This window comes from Ochotona princeps, chromosome 15 (genome assembly GCF_030435755.1).
Source record: "Ochotona princeps isolate mOchPri1 chromosome 15, mOchPri1.hap1, whole genome shotgun sequence".
In the NCBI taxonomy this organism is placed as follows: Eukaryota; Metazoa; Chordata; class Mammalia; order Lagomorpha; family Ochotonidae; genus Ochotona; species Ochotona princeps.
In genome coordinates this window covers 13009902-13024318 of record NC_080846.1, presented here as the reverse complement: position 1 = coordinate 13024318, position 14417 = coordinate 13009902, and the positions used below count along the sequence as shown (strand labels likewise).

The 14417-nt window shown below is 36.3% G+C and overlaps 1 protein-coding gene and 1 long non-coding RNA gene across 6 annotated transcripts in view; both read left to right on the top strand.

Moving 5' to 3' along the window:
* HCFC2 (host cell factor C2) overlaps positions 1 to 11458 on the top strand; it is a 31613-nt gene extending 20155 nt beyond the window's left edge. For 3 of the 5 annotated variants that reach the window (XM_058673037.1, XM_058673039.1, XM_058673038.1), the window contains exons 11-16: positions 1789 to 1992; positions 2517 to 2590; positions 6301 to 6438; positions 8001 to 8186; positions 9078 to 9363; positions 10284 to 11458. In XM_058673037.1, the coding sequence (XP_058529020.1) occupies positions 1789 to 1992; positions 2517 to 2590; positions 6301 to 6438; positions 8001 to 8186; positions 9078 to 9363; positions 10284 to 10315 (920 nt within the window). In that variant the 3' untranslated portion in view covers positions 10316 to 11458. Of the gene's footprint in view, positions 1 to 1788; positions 1993 to 2516; positions 2591 to 6300; positions 6439 to 8000; positions 8187 to 9077; positions 9579 to 10283 lie in introns of those variants that run through there. The other 2 variants (XM_058673041.1, XM_058673040.1) reach the window with 2 other exon arrangements.
* Positions 11459 to 12030: 572 nt separating this feature from the next.
* LOC131481993 (uncharacterized) lies at positions 12031 to 13846 on the top strand. The gene is made up of 3 exons (XR_009246697.1): positions 12031 to 12859; positions 13264 to 13474; positions 13643 to 13846. It is a non-coding gene; the product is annotated as an uncharacterized LOC131481993 (long non-coding RNA).
* The last annotated feature ends 571 nt before the right edge of the window (positions 13847 to 14417 follow it).

The following is a 14417-nucleotide window of genomic DNA, read 5'->3' as shown; positions in this document are numbered from 1 at the left end:
TTGTTATATTAGCCTTAGAAATTTCATTTGTGAGACCTGGTGATTAACCCATTGCATTTGTGAGATAGCCTGTAAATTGCTAATATTAATTTGAAATTTCTAATACCACCTGAAATATATTACGTATTATCTCTAATTTTAATATCTCAAGTTATTTTGGAGATTTCATTATGATATATCCCTGTTATAGGAACATGAGACTTTATTTTTACTTTAAAAAATTAACTACAGCCAATATAAATCTAAATTTTTTCTTCAGTGACTCAAATTTAGTAAGATTAATTTTTAAAAAAGATTTATTTATTTGAAAAGGAAAGAGTCCTTCAATTCACTAGTTTAATCTCCAAATGGCTGCTACAGCTGAAGCTCGGCAAGACCAAAAACAGGAACCAAGGACTCAGTCCAAGTCTCCCATGTGAGTGGCAGGGAGTTTGGCTTTTTCTCTGCAGGTTAGAATATGTTGCAGAAAGTTTCCAGCCTCTATCACAAAGAATGTAGTAGAAAATGATTGGGAAACTTGCTAGTAGTTCTTGTAGGCTAGTGATGGGTGGAGGTTAAAGCACTGACTGGACATTGTTAAGAGACTTTTAGTGGCTTGCATCTATTACACTTGGCAACTGGTTGAATTTGAGAAATACAAGTGTTTGATCATGGCTTCCAGGTTTCTAGATTGAGCATCAAAATGTATGTTGGTACTCTTTATCAAGATAGAAAATAGAGGAGCAAGAACAGATTTAAGAAAAAGATTTGATTTTGAATTAACTATTTTTTTACATAGATTTGGTTTTTTATTGAAAAGGCAGATTTACTGAGAGAAGGAGAGACAGAGAAAGATTTTCCATCCACTGGTTCACTCCCCAAGTAGCCTCAATGGCGGGGGATGAGCTGATGCAAAGTCAGGAGCCAGGAGCCAGAAGTTTCTTCGGGTCTCCCATGTAGGTGCAGGGTCCCAAGGCTTTGGGCTGTCCTTTACTGCTTTCACAGGCCACAAGCAAGGAGCTGGAGCAGATATATGGGATCCCTTTATGGGGTGAAAATTGAGAAGTATTTCTTAGAAATCATTGTTTTCCTTCCAGACCCATTTCATTAAGAGCAATGTGTTAAGTATGCAAGTGTGCAGGAAGCTAAGAAAATACAAATTGCCCTGAAGGGAACTGGTGAGAAAGATGATAACTGAAAGAGACTGTGGGTCAAGAAGATGCACATTTATTTGCTTGAGAATAGGTGGTGTGTATAGGCTGAGCTTCAGAAGCTAATGAAGAACAACAAACTGGTGTAGGGGTGACTGAAAAATGAGAATCCCAAATACGGGCAAGGAATGGGACCAAAAGTTGGGAGAATAGATTAAATTTAGGAGAGAGATTAGCTTATCCTCTATAAGCCAGGGAGGGTGGGCTGAGGATCATAAATGCATTTCTAGTTTGGAGCAGAAGAGAGCCAAAAATTGAAGGAATTCATGTCTGATAATCTTTTTTTCCCCTCTAAGATAATGAGACACAAAGCCAATTGATCTATGATTTAGAGGAGTTCAATGTATGGAATGGAAGAGGAGCTGAGAAAAACATCCATTGCTGATTTTATTTTTTTCTGAACGTTTTATGCCTAATGGTGAATTCATATTAATGCCACTTACTGTTTTGATATTTATAATTTTAAGGCTAAAGTATCCAGAATTACATAAGAACTATAAGATACAGTAGTTACCTGAATAATTTTTTAAAAATTTCAATCCAAGATTTGTATTGAGTTATATCATATTAATATTTGATCTTTTCCCTTTAAATTTAGGTCCTCACACTTCAGCAAACATAGGTGCATTAAGTAGCTGCCTGAACTTAAGAACAGTAGTCTCTGAAACTTCTATGTCCAGTACTGTTTCCAGCACACAAACTATGGTAACCCAGCAGTCCATTAAAACTGAATCCTGCAATACAAACGGGGCAGTGGTTAAAGATGAAGCCTCACTACCAGCATTCCGCACCAAAGCTGAAGGTGTGAAATGCGTTTCACATACTATGTTTTGAACCACTTGTGTATATAAATTAATCAGGCTTATTTGTCTTAATTGGGAGTTGTATTTCATATTGGTTTGAATTATGTAAGAAGCTAATACATTTCTGTTAAACTCATATTTAAATATTCTTTACTTTCTTACAAAAAATATTTAGATTAGCTCACACTGAAATATAATTAGAATGTATCTTCTCACCCACGAATAAATTCAGCAGACTTTTCATTAGAAAACGTTGATTCTAGCCTGTGGATTAACAATTTCCCCAGCTTGATTGAGTCTAATTTTGTAAATTCTTACTGTTTTGCTATAAAAATTCTGTTTGATCTTTGATCAATATGCTTTTAAGCGCTAGCTGGTCATCAAACACTGAAGAAAATGAACTTTATTGAGTTAAGTGTATCATTGGATAATATTTATTAACAGTATGTTTATAAATTATACTTTAATGTAGCCATTTGATAAGTGACTGCATATAAATCTTATCTGATTATTTAATTTTTAGTTGATGAAACATGTGCTCTGCCTGCAAGTAAGATCAGCCGTGTTGAGACACATGGTGCAGCAATGCCATTCTCTGTAAGTACGTAGTTTGGTCATGATGCATGTTTACAGGTGATTATATTCTTTTAAATGCTGAGCAGTTTCTAAATAAGTTCACAAAAGTCCTGAGGTCTCAGTTATTAATGAATTGACATCACTTTAAAAATAAGTACTTAAATGGGAATGCTCACAGTGTATTCAGTGACAAAAAATAGATAAGCTGTGGTCTCATGTTAAAAAGCACACACAGTATATACATACACAGACACATTCATACCTGCACATACATGACACATATTCATACTAAAATAAGAGAGGACTCTGCAGCTTTTGGGGCTGCAGGTAATTTTTACTTCTTGTATTTTTCTATGATGACATACATTCTAGTCAGAAACATCCAAAAGTTTAGAAAATTCATAGAAAATGTTTATTAGGGAAAAACTATGCTTAAAATTTTAAATGTTTTGTACAAATATCTTAAAGAAATTTTTTACTTACCTATTTTCATTTCATTTGAAAGAGGTAGAGAAATAGAGACAAATTGAGAGCTCTTTCATTCATTGGTCTACTTCCCCCAGTCCCACAGCAGCCAGACCTTGAGTGCAGAACTCAGTCCAGGTCTCCCCCGCGAGCGGCAGGGACACTGCATGTGGCTCATCCCCTGCTGCCCCACGGTGTGCTTCAGCAGGAAGCAGGGTCAGGAGCAGACAGAGAGGTTAGGACTCAGACCAACCACTCTGACACAGGATTTCTGTGTCTCAAGCAGTAACTACTTACTCACCTCTAAACTTGTCTTTCAATTATATTTTCTTTTTTTTAAAAAAGATTTATTTATTTTTAATTGCGAAGTCAGATATACAGAGAGGAAGAGAGACAGAGAGGAAGATCTTCTATCTATTGATTCACTCCCCAAGTGACCTCAATGGCCGAAGCTGCGCTGATCCGAAACCAGGAGCCAGGAACCTCCTCCAGGTCTCCCATGCGGGTGCAGGGTCCCAAGGCTTTGGGCTGTCCTCCACTGCCTTTCCAGGCCACAAGCATGGAGCTGGATGGGAAGTGGAGCTGCCAGGATTAGAACCAGTGCCCATATGGAATCTCAGCATGTTCAAAGCATGGACTTTAGCTGCTAGGTCACCATGCCAGGCTCTCAGTTATATTTTCTATGAATTTTTTGAAGTAGCTTCAGACATATGTGTACTTATGTCTGTATAAAATTTATACCCATGTTTTGAAGAAGTAATATATTATGGGAAAAATGTGGATGACTACTTAATAAGAGCATGACAGAATATTATGGTATCACATTGCTCACCTAAAAATCTTGTGAGAATTTGCCTGGCATCAAATTTAAAATGCTAGGAAAGTGCCTCACAAACATATCAAGATTGTCTTAACTACATAAGAACAATACCTGTGTATATGAGGATGCTTTGAAAGTTCATGGAGAAATGAAATTAAAAGATGCTTATTTTGGCACAAAAATTCTGAAATTTATGTATAGTATTTTAAAAAATTCATTTTTCTGGTTTTTTTTTTAAGAGTTTTTTACTGGGGCCCGGCGGCGTAGCCTAACGGCTAAAGTCCTCGCCTTGAACGCCCCGGGATCCCATATGGGCGCCGGTTCTAATCCCGGCAGCTCCACTTCCCATCCAGCTCTCTGCTTGTGGCCTGGGAGGGCAGTCGAGGACGGCCCAAAGCTTTGGGACCCTGCACCTACGTGGGAGACCCGGAAGAGGTTTCTGGTTCCCGGCATCGGATCAGCGCAGCACTGGCCATTGTGGCTCACTTGGGGAGTAAATCATCGGAGGGAGGATCTTCCTCGTGTCTCTCCTCCTCTCTGTATATCCGACTTTGTAATGAAAATAAATAAATCTTTAAAAAAAAAAAAAAGAGTTATTTACTGTGGCCAGGCTTTATAAGCTTAGCCACCTGTGTAAAGTTGCCACCTGTGGTACTGGCATTCCATATACGAACCAGTTTAAGTCCCAGTTCCTTTATTCCTTATCCAGCTCTCTATTAATGTGCCTTGGAAAGCAATAGAGAATGACCCAAGTGCTTGGACCCCTACACCTACATGGGAGACCCGGAAGAAGCTCCTGGCTCCTAGCTTCCATCTGCCCCATCTCTGGCCACTGCAGCCATTTCTAGAGAGAGAAATCACTCTGCCTTTCAAATAAATGAATAAATCTTTAAAACCAAATGGGCCACTAGCACAGTATTAAGAGGGACACAATGGGGTTTTCACCCTGAGGCATTTTTCTTTTTTAAAGATTTATTTATGTATTTGTTTATTTGAAAGGCAGAGTGAAAAAGAGAAAGAAAGAAACCTTCTATCTGTTGATTCACTTTCCAAATGGTCACAGTCATCGTGGCTGCAACAGGCCAAAGCTAGGAGCCAGAACCTGGAGCTCTGTCCTGCTCTCCCAAAGCTTCTGCCACCCTCCCAGGCATACAAACAGAACCAGGACTCACACTGGCACTCCATTATGGGATGCCAGCATTGGAAATGGTGAGTAATCCACCAACCCACAGTGTCAGCCAACTGTGAGCTTTTTAAACCCCCACCTCATGTATACTTTTTGAATGTTTTAAAAATTTATCTGTTATTTCAATTTTATTGCTGTGACCAAAAGTTTTTTATTTTACCTAGTTGTTTGCTTTTAACATCCTTAAGAATTATCTACAGATTTCAATTTTAAGGATTTCAGCATTTATCCATTCTTGTCAGCTTTAATTTTTCCAGAATATTAACTCCTAGTGTTCTTAAATTCTTTTCAGAGGATTATTAAAAGAACTTTGTTTTCCTTAAGCCTGTTTTACAGCACATTAGGCAGAATTACATTTATTATTTTAGTTGGAGCCATGTGTTTTATAGAAGTTGAGAGAGTTTCTGCAACTTTAAGAAATGAACACAAGTTTAAAGCTTTTCTTTTTTAAACTGTAAAAACTCACATAATTTGTTTACTTTGTCATGTGTGATAACCTTAACAAAAATGTAATTAGAAGCGTGTACCTCTGCTCTTACACATTTAAGACAAAAATAAATAACAAGTGCACATTTGTTTTGAGCTTGTGGAAACAGTTGCTCATTTTTAAAGAATATGGAAAGGTTGGTTCCAGGGATAAGTATGATTCACCTGTCACTAGAAGTAGTTTAAGGTAGAAGTTAGTTTGTTGTAGAACAAGGTAAAAATGTGAAACTGTTTTATCTTCTGTTTATTTTATACTAAACATATTCAGATTGCATTTTAGTTTTGAACATTTTTTTCTCCTTTTAGGTTTGGAGAATCACAGGTATTTGAAGTGAAAGATCACTGAAGTTATACTAGTTGTTTTTGAACCTGGAAATGAGCCAGCTTGACATGGGTTTTCTGAGTTTCCTCCTTTTGGAGTAAATTGAAGTGTTCCACTAAAGGGATTACATTTTCCAAGAGTCTCTAAAATGACAGAGTTCCATAAAACAGCTGGCATTGTAACATGTCACGGATTGGAAAGCATGCTAACTGCAGCCACGTTGATAGGACAAAGCTACTGCCTTGGAGAGGGCCTGTCACTCCATGTGTGAACTGGCATCCCTGTGTCACTGTTGATTGACCTAATATGTTAGACCTTGATTTACTTAGGAGCTGTTAATGTTGTGTTTACACTCATATCTACTTGTAAATCACTGCATGAATTTATTAAATCTTGAAAATTTTCCAGTGCTCAATGAGAGTCTTCATAAAATTTTCTTTCTCTGAAATTAGAAAGAAATTCCTTCACATCCAGTTGCCACAGTGAAAGCAGGAGAACGACAGTGGTGTGATGTGGGAATTTTTAAAAATAATACAGCTTTGGTGAATCAGTTTTACCTGCTGCCAAAAGGGAAGCAAAGCATCTCAAAGGTAGTTATTGATATTTGTACAGCATGAATGATAAACCTCAAGAATGCAATTTTTTTGTTATCTTGATCCAGGTAACTTGAATGAATAAAATCTAGATTCACCCAATAATCTTATTATTGAGAATCCTGTGTATCTAGGTACATTTGTATTTTGTTGTTGTTGTTAAGGCTGTTTTTATAGAACAAATCACAAGCGTGTAATTTTAAAAGTCTTATATAATCAGTGAGATGGGTTTTCAGTCATGAATTATCTGGTCTGACTCAAAATTTTTTGAAATATTTACAAATTTGTTACCCAGCATGTTTAAGGATTAGATTTTTTTCCCTTTCCTTCCTTTCTTCCCTCCTGTCCTCCCTCCCACTTTGCTTCCTTCCTCCTTTCCTTTCTTATTTTAAAGAGACAGAAATCTTTAACTCACTGTTTCATACCTGAACTGCCTACAACAGCAAGGGCTCTACCCAGCAGATTCCAGGAGCCTGGAATTCCGTTCAGATCTCCTTCATGAGTGGCAGGAGTCTAGTATTTGAGCCATTACCCACTGCTTCCAGAATATATTAGCAGGAAGCTGAATCAGAAGCAGAGTAGCTGGGACTTGAAACAGGTGTACTCACATGGGACATAAGCATTCCATGCAGTGACTTAGCAAGTCCCTGAGCCATCACATCCTGCCTCCAGAGTAGGCACTGGCAGGAAGCTGGAGTATTGAAGGGAGCTGAGATCAGAACTTGCACTTCAGAAGTCGGTGTAGTGATATAGGTCAATCTGTTGCCTGTGACACTGCCAGCATCCTTTAACAGTCCTGGTCATGTCCCAGCTGTTCCCCTTCCAGTCCAGTTCCCTGCTATTGGCCTGGGAAAGCAGTGAAAGATGGCCCAAGTGTTCGAACCCCTGCCGTTCACATGGTAGACCTGAAAGAAGCTCCTGGCTCCTTGCTTTGCTCCAGTGCTGGCCTTTTGGTCTTCTGAGGATTGAATCAGTGAATGGAAGATTCTCCTATTTTTGTAACGCTGGCAAAATCTTTAAAAACAACAACAACAAAGAAGAAGAACAGAACAGAACTTGCAGTGCAGTGTAGGATGTGGGTGTCCTAAGTATACCTTAACTACTGTTTATTAATTTCTACATGTTCACAATCATATGCTGGTCACACCTCGACTATGATGCTTACTTACATTTTTCTAAAGGGTGTTGTTCCAGCAGACTGTTACAGTAAATCTGAGATTTCTCATCCGTGTTGAGTCTACACAGGGATAACATAGTTAGCACTTTGTTTATAGTGGCTCTTAGTTATTTTCTGCCTTCATACAATTCATGGGCTTATACATTTCTCTTTATAAAAATCTGTGACTTGAAAAGGCCTTTTCCCCCCCAGAATCACTGACTTGTAACCGTAGTCACTTTTGTTTTAGAGGGCTCACAGCATGTGTAAAATAAGTAAATGTAAACTGGAGCTTCAAAACATAATTTTAAAAAATTTTTGTAGTTTAATAAAAAATAAGGAATTAAAAATTATACTAAGTTGATCATGCCTTTTCTTTGACTTATGCACATTTGCATTTTAGGTAGGAAATGCAGACGTACCTGACTACAGTTTGCTTAAGAAACAAGATCTTGTTCCAGGCACAGGATACAGATTCCGGGTTGCTGCAATTAATGGTTGTGGAATAGGCCCTTTCAGCAAAATTAGTGAATTTAAAACTTGTATTCCTGGTTTTCCTGGAGCTCCTTCTGCAGTTAGAATTTCAAAGGTGAGATGTCATGTTGACTTGTTAGTGACTGAAGTTATTTGAACCTGCAGACATGAAGTAAATTGTTACTATAGAAATTCTTGTTAGCATCTAATGAAATGAGAAATATCTAAAAGGAATGAATTAAAATGTTTTTCTAGTCATGAATGTTATTGCTAAGTACCGAAATTTAAGCAAAATTTACAGGATCCAAATTACAGAAAGGCAGGGAAATCTGATATGCTTAGCTTGTACTTGTTCTTGAGTATGGAACCCATTAAACTGTAACAGAACATATGAGATTAGATTAATTTTATGCTAAGATTTACTTTTAGGGAAGAAAAAAATCTGTATTAGGAATATTAGCAGTTAAGCCTCATTGTTTTTGAAAAGTAGGCATTAATTAAACATTAAAGTTGTAGTTTCAATGAAGGTAGGTTTCTAAAGTCAACAATAAAAGATGTAACATTTAAACAAATTTTTTTATTTACTTAAAAGGCAGAGTTAGAGAGACAGATGGATTTTCTGTCTGCTGATTCACTCCCCAAAATGTCAATGGACGGAAGTGGGCCAGTTGGAAACCAGGAGCCAAGAGCTCTATTTGGGTTTCCCAATTGGATATTAGGGGCCCAACCTTTTGAGCCATCTTCCACTGCTTTACCCAGGCCCATTATCAGGCAGGTTCAGAAGTAGAGAAGCTTGGCCCTAAACTGGTACTCACATAGGATGCCAGCAGTACAGACAGTGGCTTATCTTGCTGTGCCATAACACTGGCCCCAAGATCTGATAGTTAATGGAATTACTTCAGCAAAAAGGAGATTTCTGTATTTTCAAAAATAGTCTCATCATAATAAGTAAAAATAGGAAAAAACTTGAGAGGCTTTACCTGGTTTTTTCCCCCCTCTCTTTAAGAACGTTGAAGGTATCCATCTTTCCTGGGAACCTCCAACTTCACCTTCTGGAAATATTCTGGAATATTCAGCCTACTTGGCTATTCGCACAGCACAGATACAAGATAATCCAAGCCAGCTTGTGTTTATGAGGATTTATTGTGGTCTTAAAACATCATGTATAGTAACTACTGGGCAGCTTGCAAATGCACATATTGATTATACATCCAGGCCTGCCATTGTGTTCAGGATATCAGCAAAGAATGAAAAGGGATATGGACCAGCTACACAAGTCCGATGGCTTCAAGGTAACAATAAGAAAGCACCTTTAAATTGAATTTGTTTTTTACTGAAACTGTTGACATAATGATTATTTATTAGTAACTGGTTATGAAGATTGTCATTTAAAAGAGTGTTTTCTGACTGTATTTTTAGCAGTTAAAAATATGAGTTTGTAAGTTGTTATTAAAATGTATTTGCTCAATTCTACATACAAATAAAATAGAAAAGAAGCAAAGACTCTGAAAATTAGTACATGAGTTCCTCCTTAACAGATATAGCTCTTTTATAAAGAAAAGTAAAATTAAGATAAAAGCTAGAAGGCTTTATTAACCCAGTATTGTTTATAAAGGCTGTGTAACTCAGTCATCCGGGAGGTGCTGAGCTGATTGCAGTTACTAGTCTTGTACACTATGCTGTCATAAATAGTGTGTTCCACATTACAATTGCCCTGTCTTTGAGTGTGCCCTCTGGCTTTATTTTATAGGAGTAGTGATCCTCTAGCAACTAGCTTTTATTGGAGATACTTGTGATAGTTATTTCAGTGGCTATTGGATTCCTTTTTTTATGTACAGTTGCAACAGAGCTTGAGATATTATAAAAGGAGAAAAAGCAAGGTCAGAAATTACTTTTGAATTTTACCATTTTTCCAAGAATCATGGTAAAATATTTTTTAAAAATGGATTTTCTTGATTTGTACTAAGTAGCTATATTGAGTAAATTTTTAGTTAAATCACTTAATTTATCTCTCCATTTTCTCATTAATATATGTGAAAGTTAAAAGAGTTTACCTTGAAGGTTCCTTTCAGCACTAAAATATTGTATTTTCATCAGAAGTGAAGTGAAGCCCTGAACATTCTCATCTGTCTTACTGGCACTAACTTTGCTTTTTACTGAAATTTAAAACTTCATAATTGAAAATTAAAAATTAGATGTTCTCCTATTACAGGAAGAAGCACCTTAATAAGAAACGAGTTTTGAAATAGTGTCTGAAACATTTGTAAGATTTTTGTAAATGCTCTAAATGTTTTATTTTTGCATTGTTTTTATCTCAAAATTGTATAAAACTTTTTTACAATGGAAATAGAAGCATTAGACAGCTCACTCAGGTCCCGTTACAACCTTCAAGTGCAGATGGACCTCATGAACACTGCTGCAGGTGGCTTGCCTAAACCTGTTGGAAATGTCATGGTTCCTCTGCCTGTTCAGACCGGGATGAACATGTAAGCAATAATGGCAGATGGGAGGTTTCAGACTAAGATCTGCAATAACTGCAGGGGCAAAGGTCTATCTGTTAATATCACATAACCTTCTGCCAGTTTAGGTTGACCGAGTAGCTGTGGCCTCAAATTTTACGTACAACACTCCCAGCAAAGATGATCTAATTGTGCAGAATTGATATATATGTGTGTTCCAGTTACTAATTTAAAATGTATAGAGTATTTTAATATATAATTTTTGTAAAGAATGGGGTTTTTATACAGCAGTATTTGTAATTAATGTGTCTCACTAAATTTCTCTTGAAAAAATATGCAAACTGTTAGACATACAGTGAGTGGTTTCTGAACTCTAAAGATAAAATAAATGCACTACTATGGTGTTATTAGTACTTTTTGTGGCTGTATGACTCTTTAATCTTGAAATGTGTATTTTACAAATAATGTTTACAAGGAGCTTCTCTGGTTGTTTATTTTAGCAACTTCCTTGGTGAGAGCTTCATCTGCATTTTTAACTCATATGCTTTGCTTTTGGCATATGCTTGCTTTTTGCACTAGTAGAATATTAACTTACCTCATTATTATGTTTGTAATCATTTGTATAGCTTCCATAATGTGTCTGATATAGGATAAAAAGACTTAACCAAAGTTAAAATTAAAATAAATGGTAAGCAATTTTGCACATATTAAATGCTAGGGTTTGTTGTGTGTGTGTATATATATATATATATGCTTAGTTATAAAAAGAAAAGAATTGAAAGTTGTGTGTTTCAAGCCCAATTATTTTAATGATCTAGTTGTTTTATTAGAACAGTTCTCTTAACCCTTACTCCTCAGTAATTAATCAGTTTTATCTTAAAGCATTTCTCTTAATGACAAACGAGTAAGTTACCTTTCAGCAAAAAAAAAAAAGAAAAGAAAGGGCTATTTCGTTTGAGTGTGCAGTTACACCTGTTAGATTTGACTTAGTTTACTTTGCTTAAAGGCCTGTCCTGCTCTCGACCAGCAGATGAATATGAATCTGTCATTCTAACGTACAGCTTATGTTTTTACAGGAAAAGGCAGCTTTTCTAAACCAATGAGTATGTTAAACTAATGATACTTTGACTTTGAGGATTAGCCCAGATTCTGTTATTATTATTATTATTATTATTATTTGGGCATTTGTACATTAAGTACCAATCTTTCTCGTAAATAATCATGAGCAATTAAAAGATATTTATCTGCTGCTAATTAAAACATGCCATTTAGAAATATCTGTGGCTTTGATATTGATAGTTAATACAAAGAGATATTAGAGCTCTATGTTCATGAGAATGGACTAGAAGGACTAGCTAACTAATGAGAAAATTACATTTTGCTTCTTATGATTGCACATTTTCTGAGTGAAGATCATTTTGTAAAGCAGTGGACTGTATCATGCAGAAGTTTTTCCTCAGCCATACCTTGAATTAAGTTAGTTTCTTAACTTCCCAGTCCTTTTATTGCACTCTGTAATTTTATTTCATATTAGTACTGAAATATTTTGATGTTGCATGCTCTTAGAATTTTATTTTTAAAATATTGGCTTCGTTTTAGTTCAGTAAACTGTTTTGACAATTAGAAATAGAATATATTAATTCATTTTTATCTACAGGTTTTTAAAAATTTGAAATAATATGATTGTATGTATGGAGCATTCATGCCTCATGACCCAATTACACAAAGGAGATTATCTGTAGGAAGGTGAAACTTGTTCTGTTACTTCAAATACTTATAGACTAGCAGAGATTTGTTCTGATTAGATTTCTGCATTTTAGTGATTAAAGATATTTTTGAAATTTAGTGTTTGTAACAAAGAACATTTGTAACATTGAATATGAAATTATTAATATTGAAAATTATTTCAGCCATCTGATAACTGAAGCAGATGAAAAATTGGCTTGTCTTTGACCATTTAAAGTGTAGCTGAGTGTTGTTTCCCAAGACTGATTTTTAGGCAGTTTTTTGTGATATGTACCAATGACATATAAAATAAAGCACCTTTTCTACCATAAGCAATTACAGATGTTATTTATTTTGAGTTTCATTAAAGAAAAATTAGTTATGGCAGAGAAAATAAGTAGAAGTGTTAAGTTTACGATATTAATTTAAATTAATATGGACAATCCCTAAGAATGGATTGTGTCTGAAAATTTGTTATTGTATTATGGTTGAGAATTACACAGAAATGGAAGGCCTAATTCTTGTTATAGCTAAATTAACATGCTTGCAGGTAAAAGGCAACTGGCTCCAAGAACTAATCTAGACTTGTCACCTGTCTTTTGTCGTCCATTTACTCTTTTTTTTTTTTTTTATATATTTATTATTTAACTTCAGTAATTACATTGTATTATGTGACACAATTACATAGATACTTGGGTTCTCCCCACCCCTCCCCAAACCCTCCCACCATGGTGGATTCCTCCACCTTGTTGCATAACCACAGCTCAAGTTCAGTTGAGATTCCCCCATTGCAAGCGTATACCAAACATAGAGTCCAGCATCTTATTGTCCAGTCAAGTCCAACGGCTTCTTAGGTATACCCTCTCTGGTCTGAAGACAGAGCCAGCAGAGCATCATCCCAGTCAATTGAAAGCTCCAACATACCATCAGCAAAAATTTACATCATTATGGAATTAATTGACATAGTAATGAGTAACCAACATGTTAAAAGTAAATGCGAGTTCCCAGTCACCTTCTGTCTTAAACCTCATTTGGCTTTTCACCCTTTTAAAATTCTTAGCAGCCAGGTTTCTGATTGGCTTCTCCGTTGAAATGGCTCTACCAGAAGTCAGAGGGTAACTTCCCATTTTCCAAATTTAGGGAATTCTTTCATCAAACATAATCATGCCATTTGAAATTTCTATCCATTCCTTGGGTACTTCATTTTTTAGTGTCTGTTGTGCTTACACTCTTTCTTTTTTTTTTTTAAAGATTTATTTTATTTTTATTACAAAGTCAGATATACTGAGAGGAGGAGAGATAGAGAGGAAGTGGAGCCGCCGGGATTAGAACCAGCGGCCATATGGGATCAAGGCGAGGACCTTAGCCACCAGGCCACGCTGCCGAGCCCCTTACACTCTTTCTTAATTTACCTCTTCCTGTCTATCTCTCCCACTTCCACTTGTCTCCATTCATTTTTTAAAATCAACCTGGTAAAGCCTTTCCTAACCTACTCTATTTCCAGGTAGATTTGACCCCTTTGTTTTGTACCTCCAAATGTCCTTTGTGAAATCTTTTGTCAGAACAGTCTAAACATGTGTCCTTCTGTTATTGTGTCTAAGTGGGGAGTCTCGATGCCCAGAAGGATTCTTTATATCCTGTCCCTAGTGGCCTGGTATGCTGGTGTCTATGTATTTTAACAAATGAATATATAGAGTTATCACACTTTCCAAACTCCCACTTTGCACTCAAGTTAAGGTCAAATTGAGAGAGGCTTTGAGAAGGAAGAGATCCTGGCAGATTTAGTAGGCCTCTGGGGAGCTGCGAACTCTTTAGCTCTGTCTTAGCCCACTGTACTCTTACTTGGGTACGTGAAAGAAGTTCTGGAATAAATGGGAGATTTTATATTGGAATCTTAACACCTTAAGAGATCTTTGATTTGAACAGACTTAGCATTTAATGATATTAGGGAACATGCTTAGGTTTTTAAATACTAGGGAACCAAAACAAGCTAAAAAATAACTGTCAAAAGTTAGTGTCTTGCCTGAGAATAGAAAAAAAAACCCTACTTAATTGCAAGGAAGTGCTGGAGGAGAGATACTAGAGTTAGAACTGTACTAGATTCTGGGCTCGGTGGTGTGGCCTAGGGGCTAAGGTCCTTGCCTTGATCCCATATGACCGCT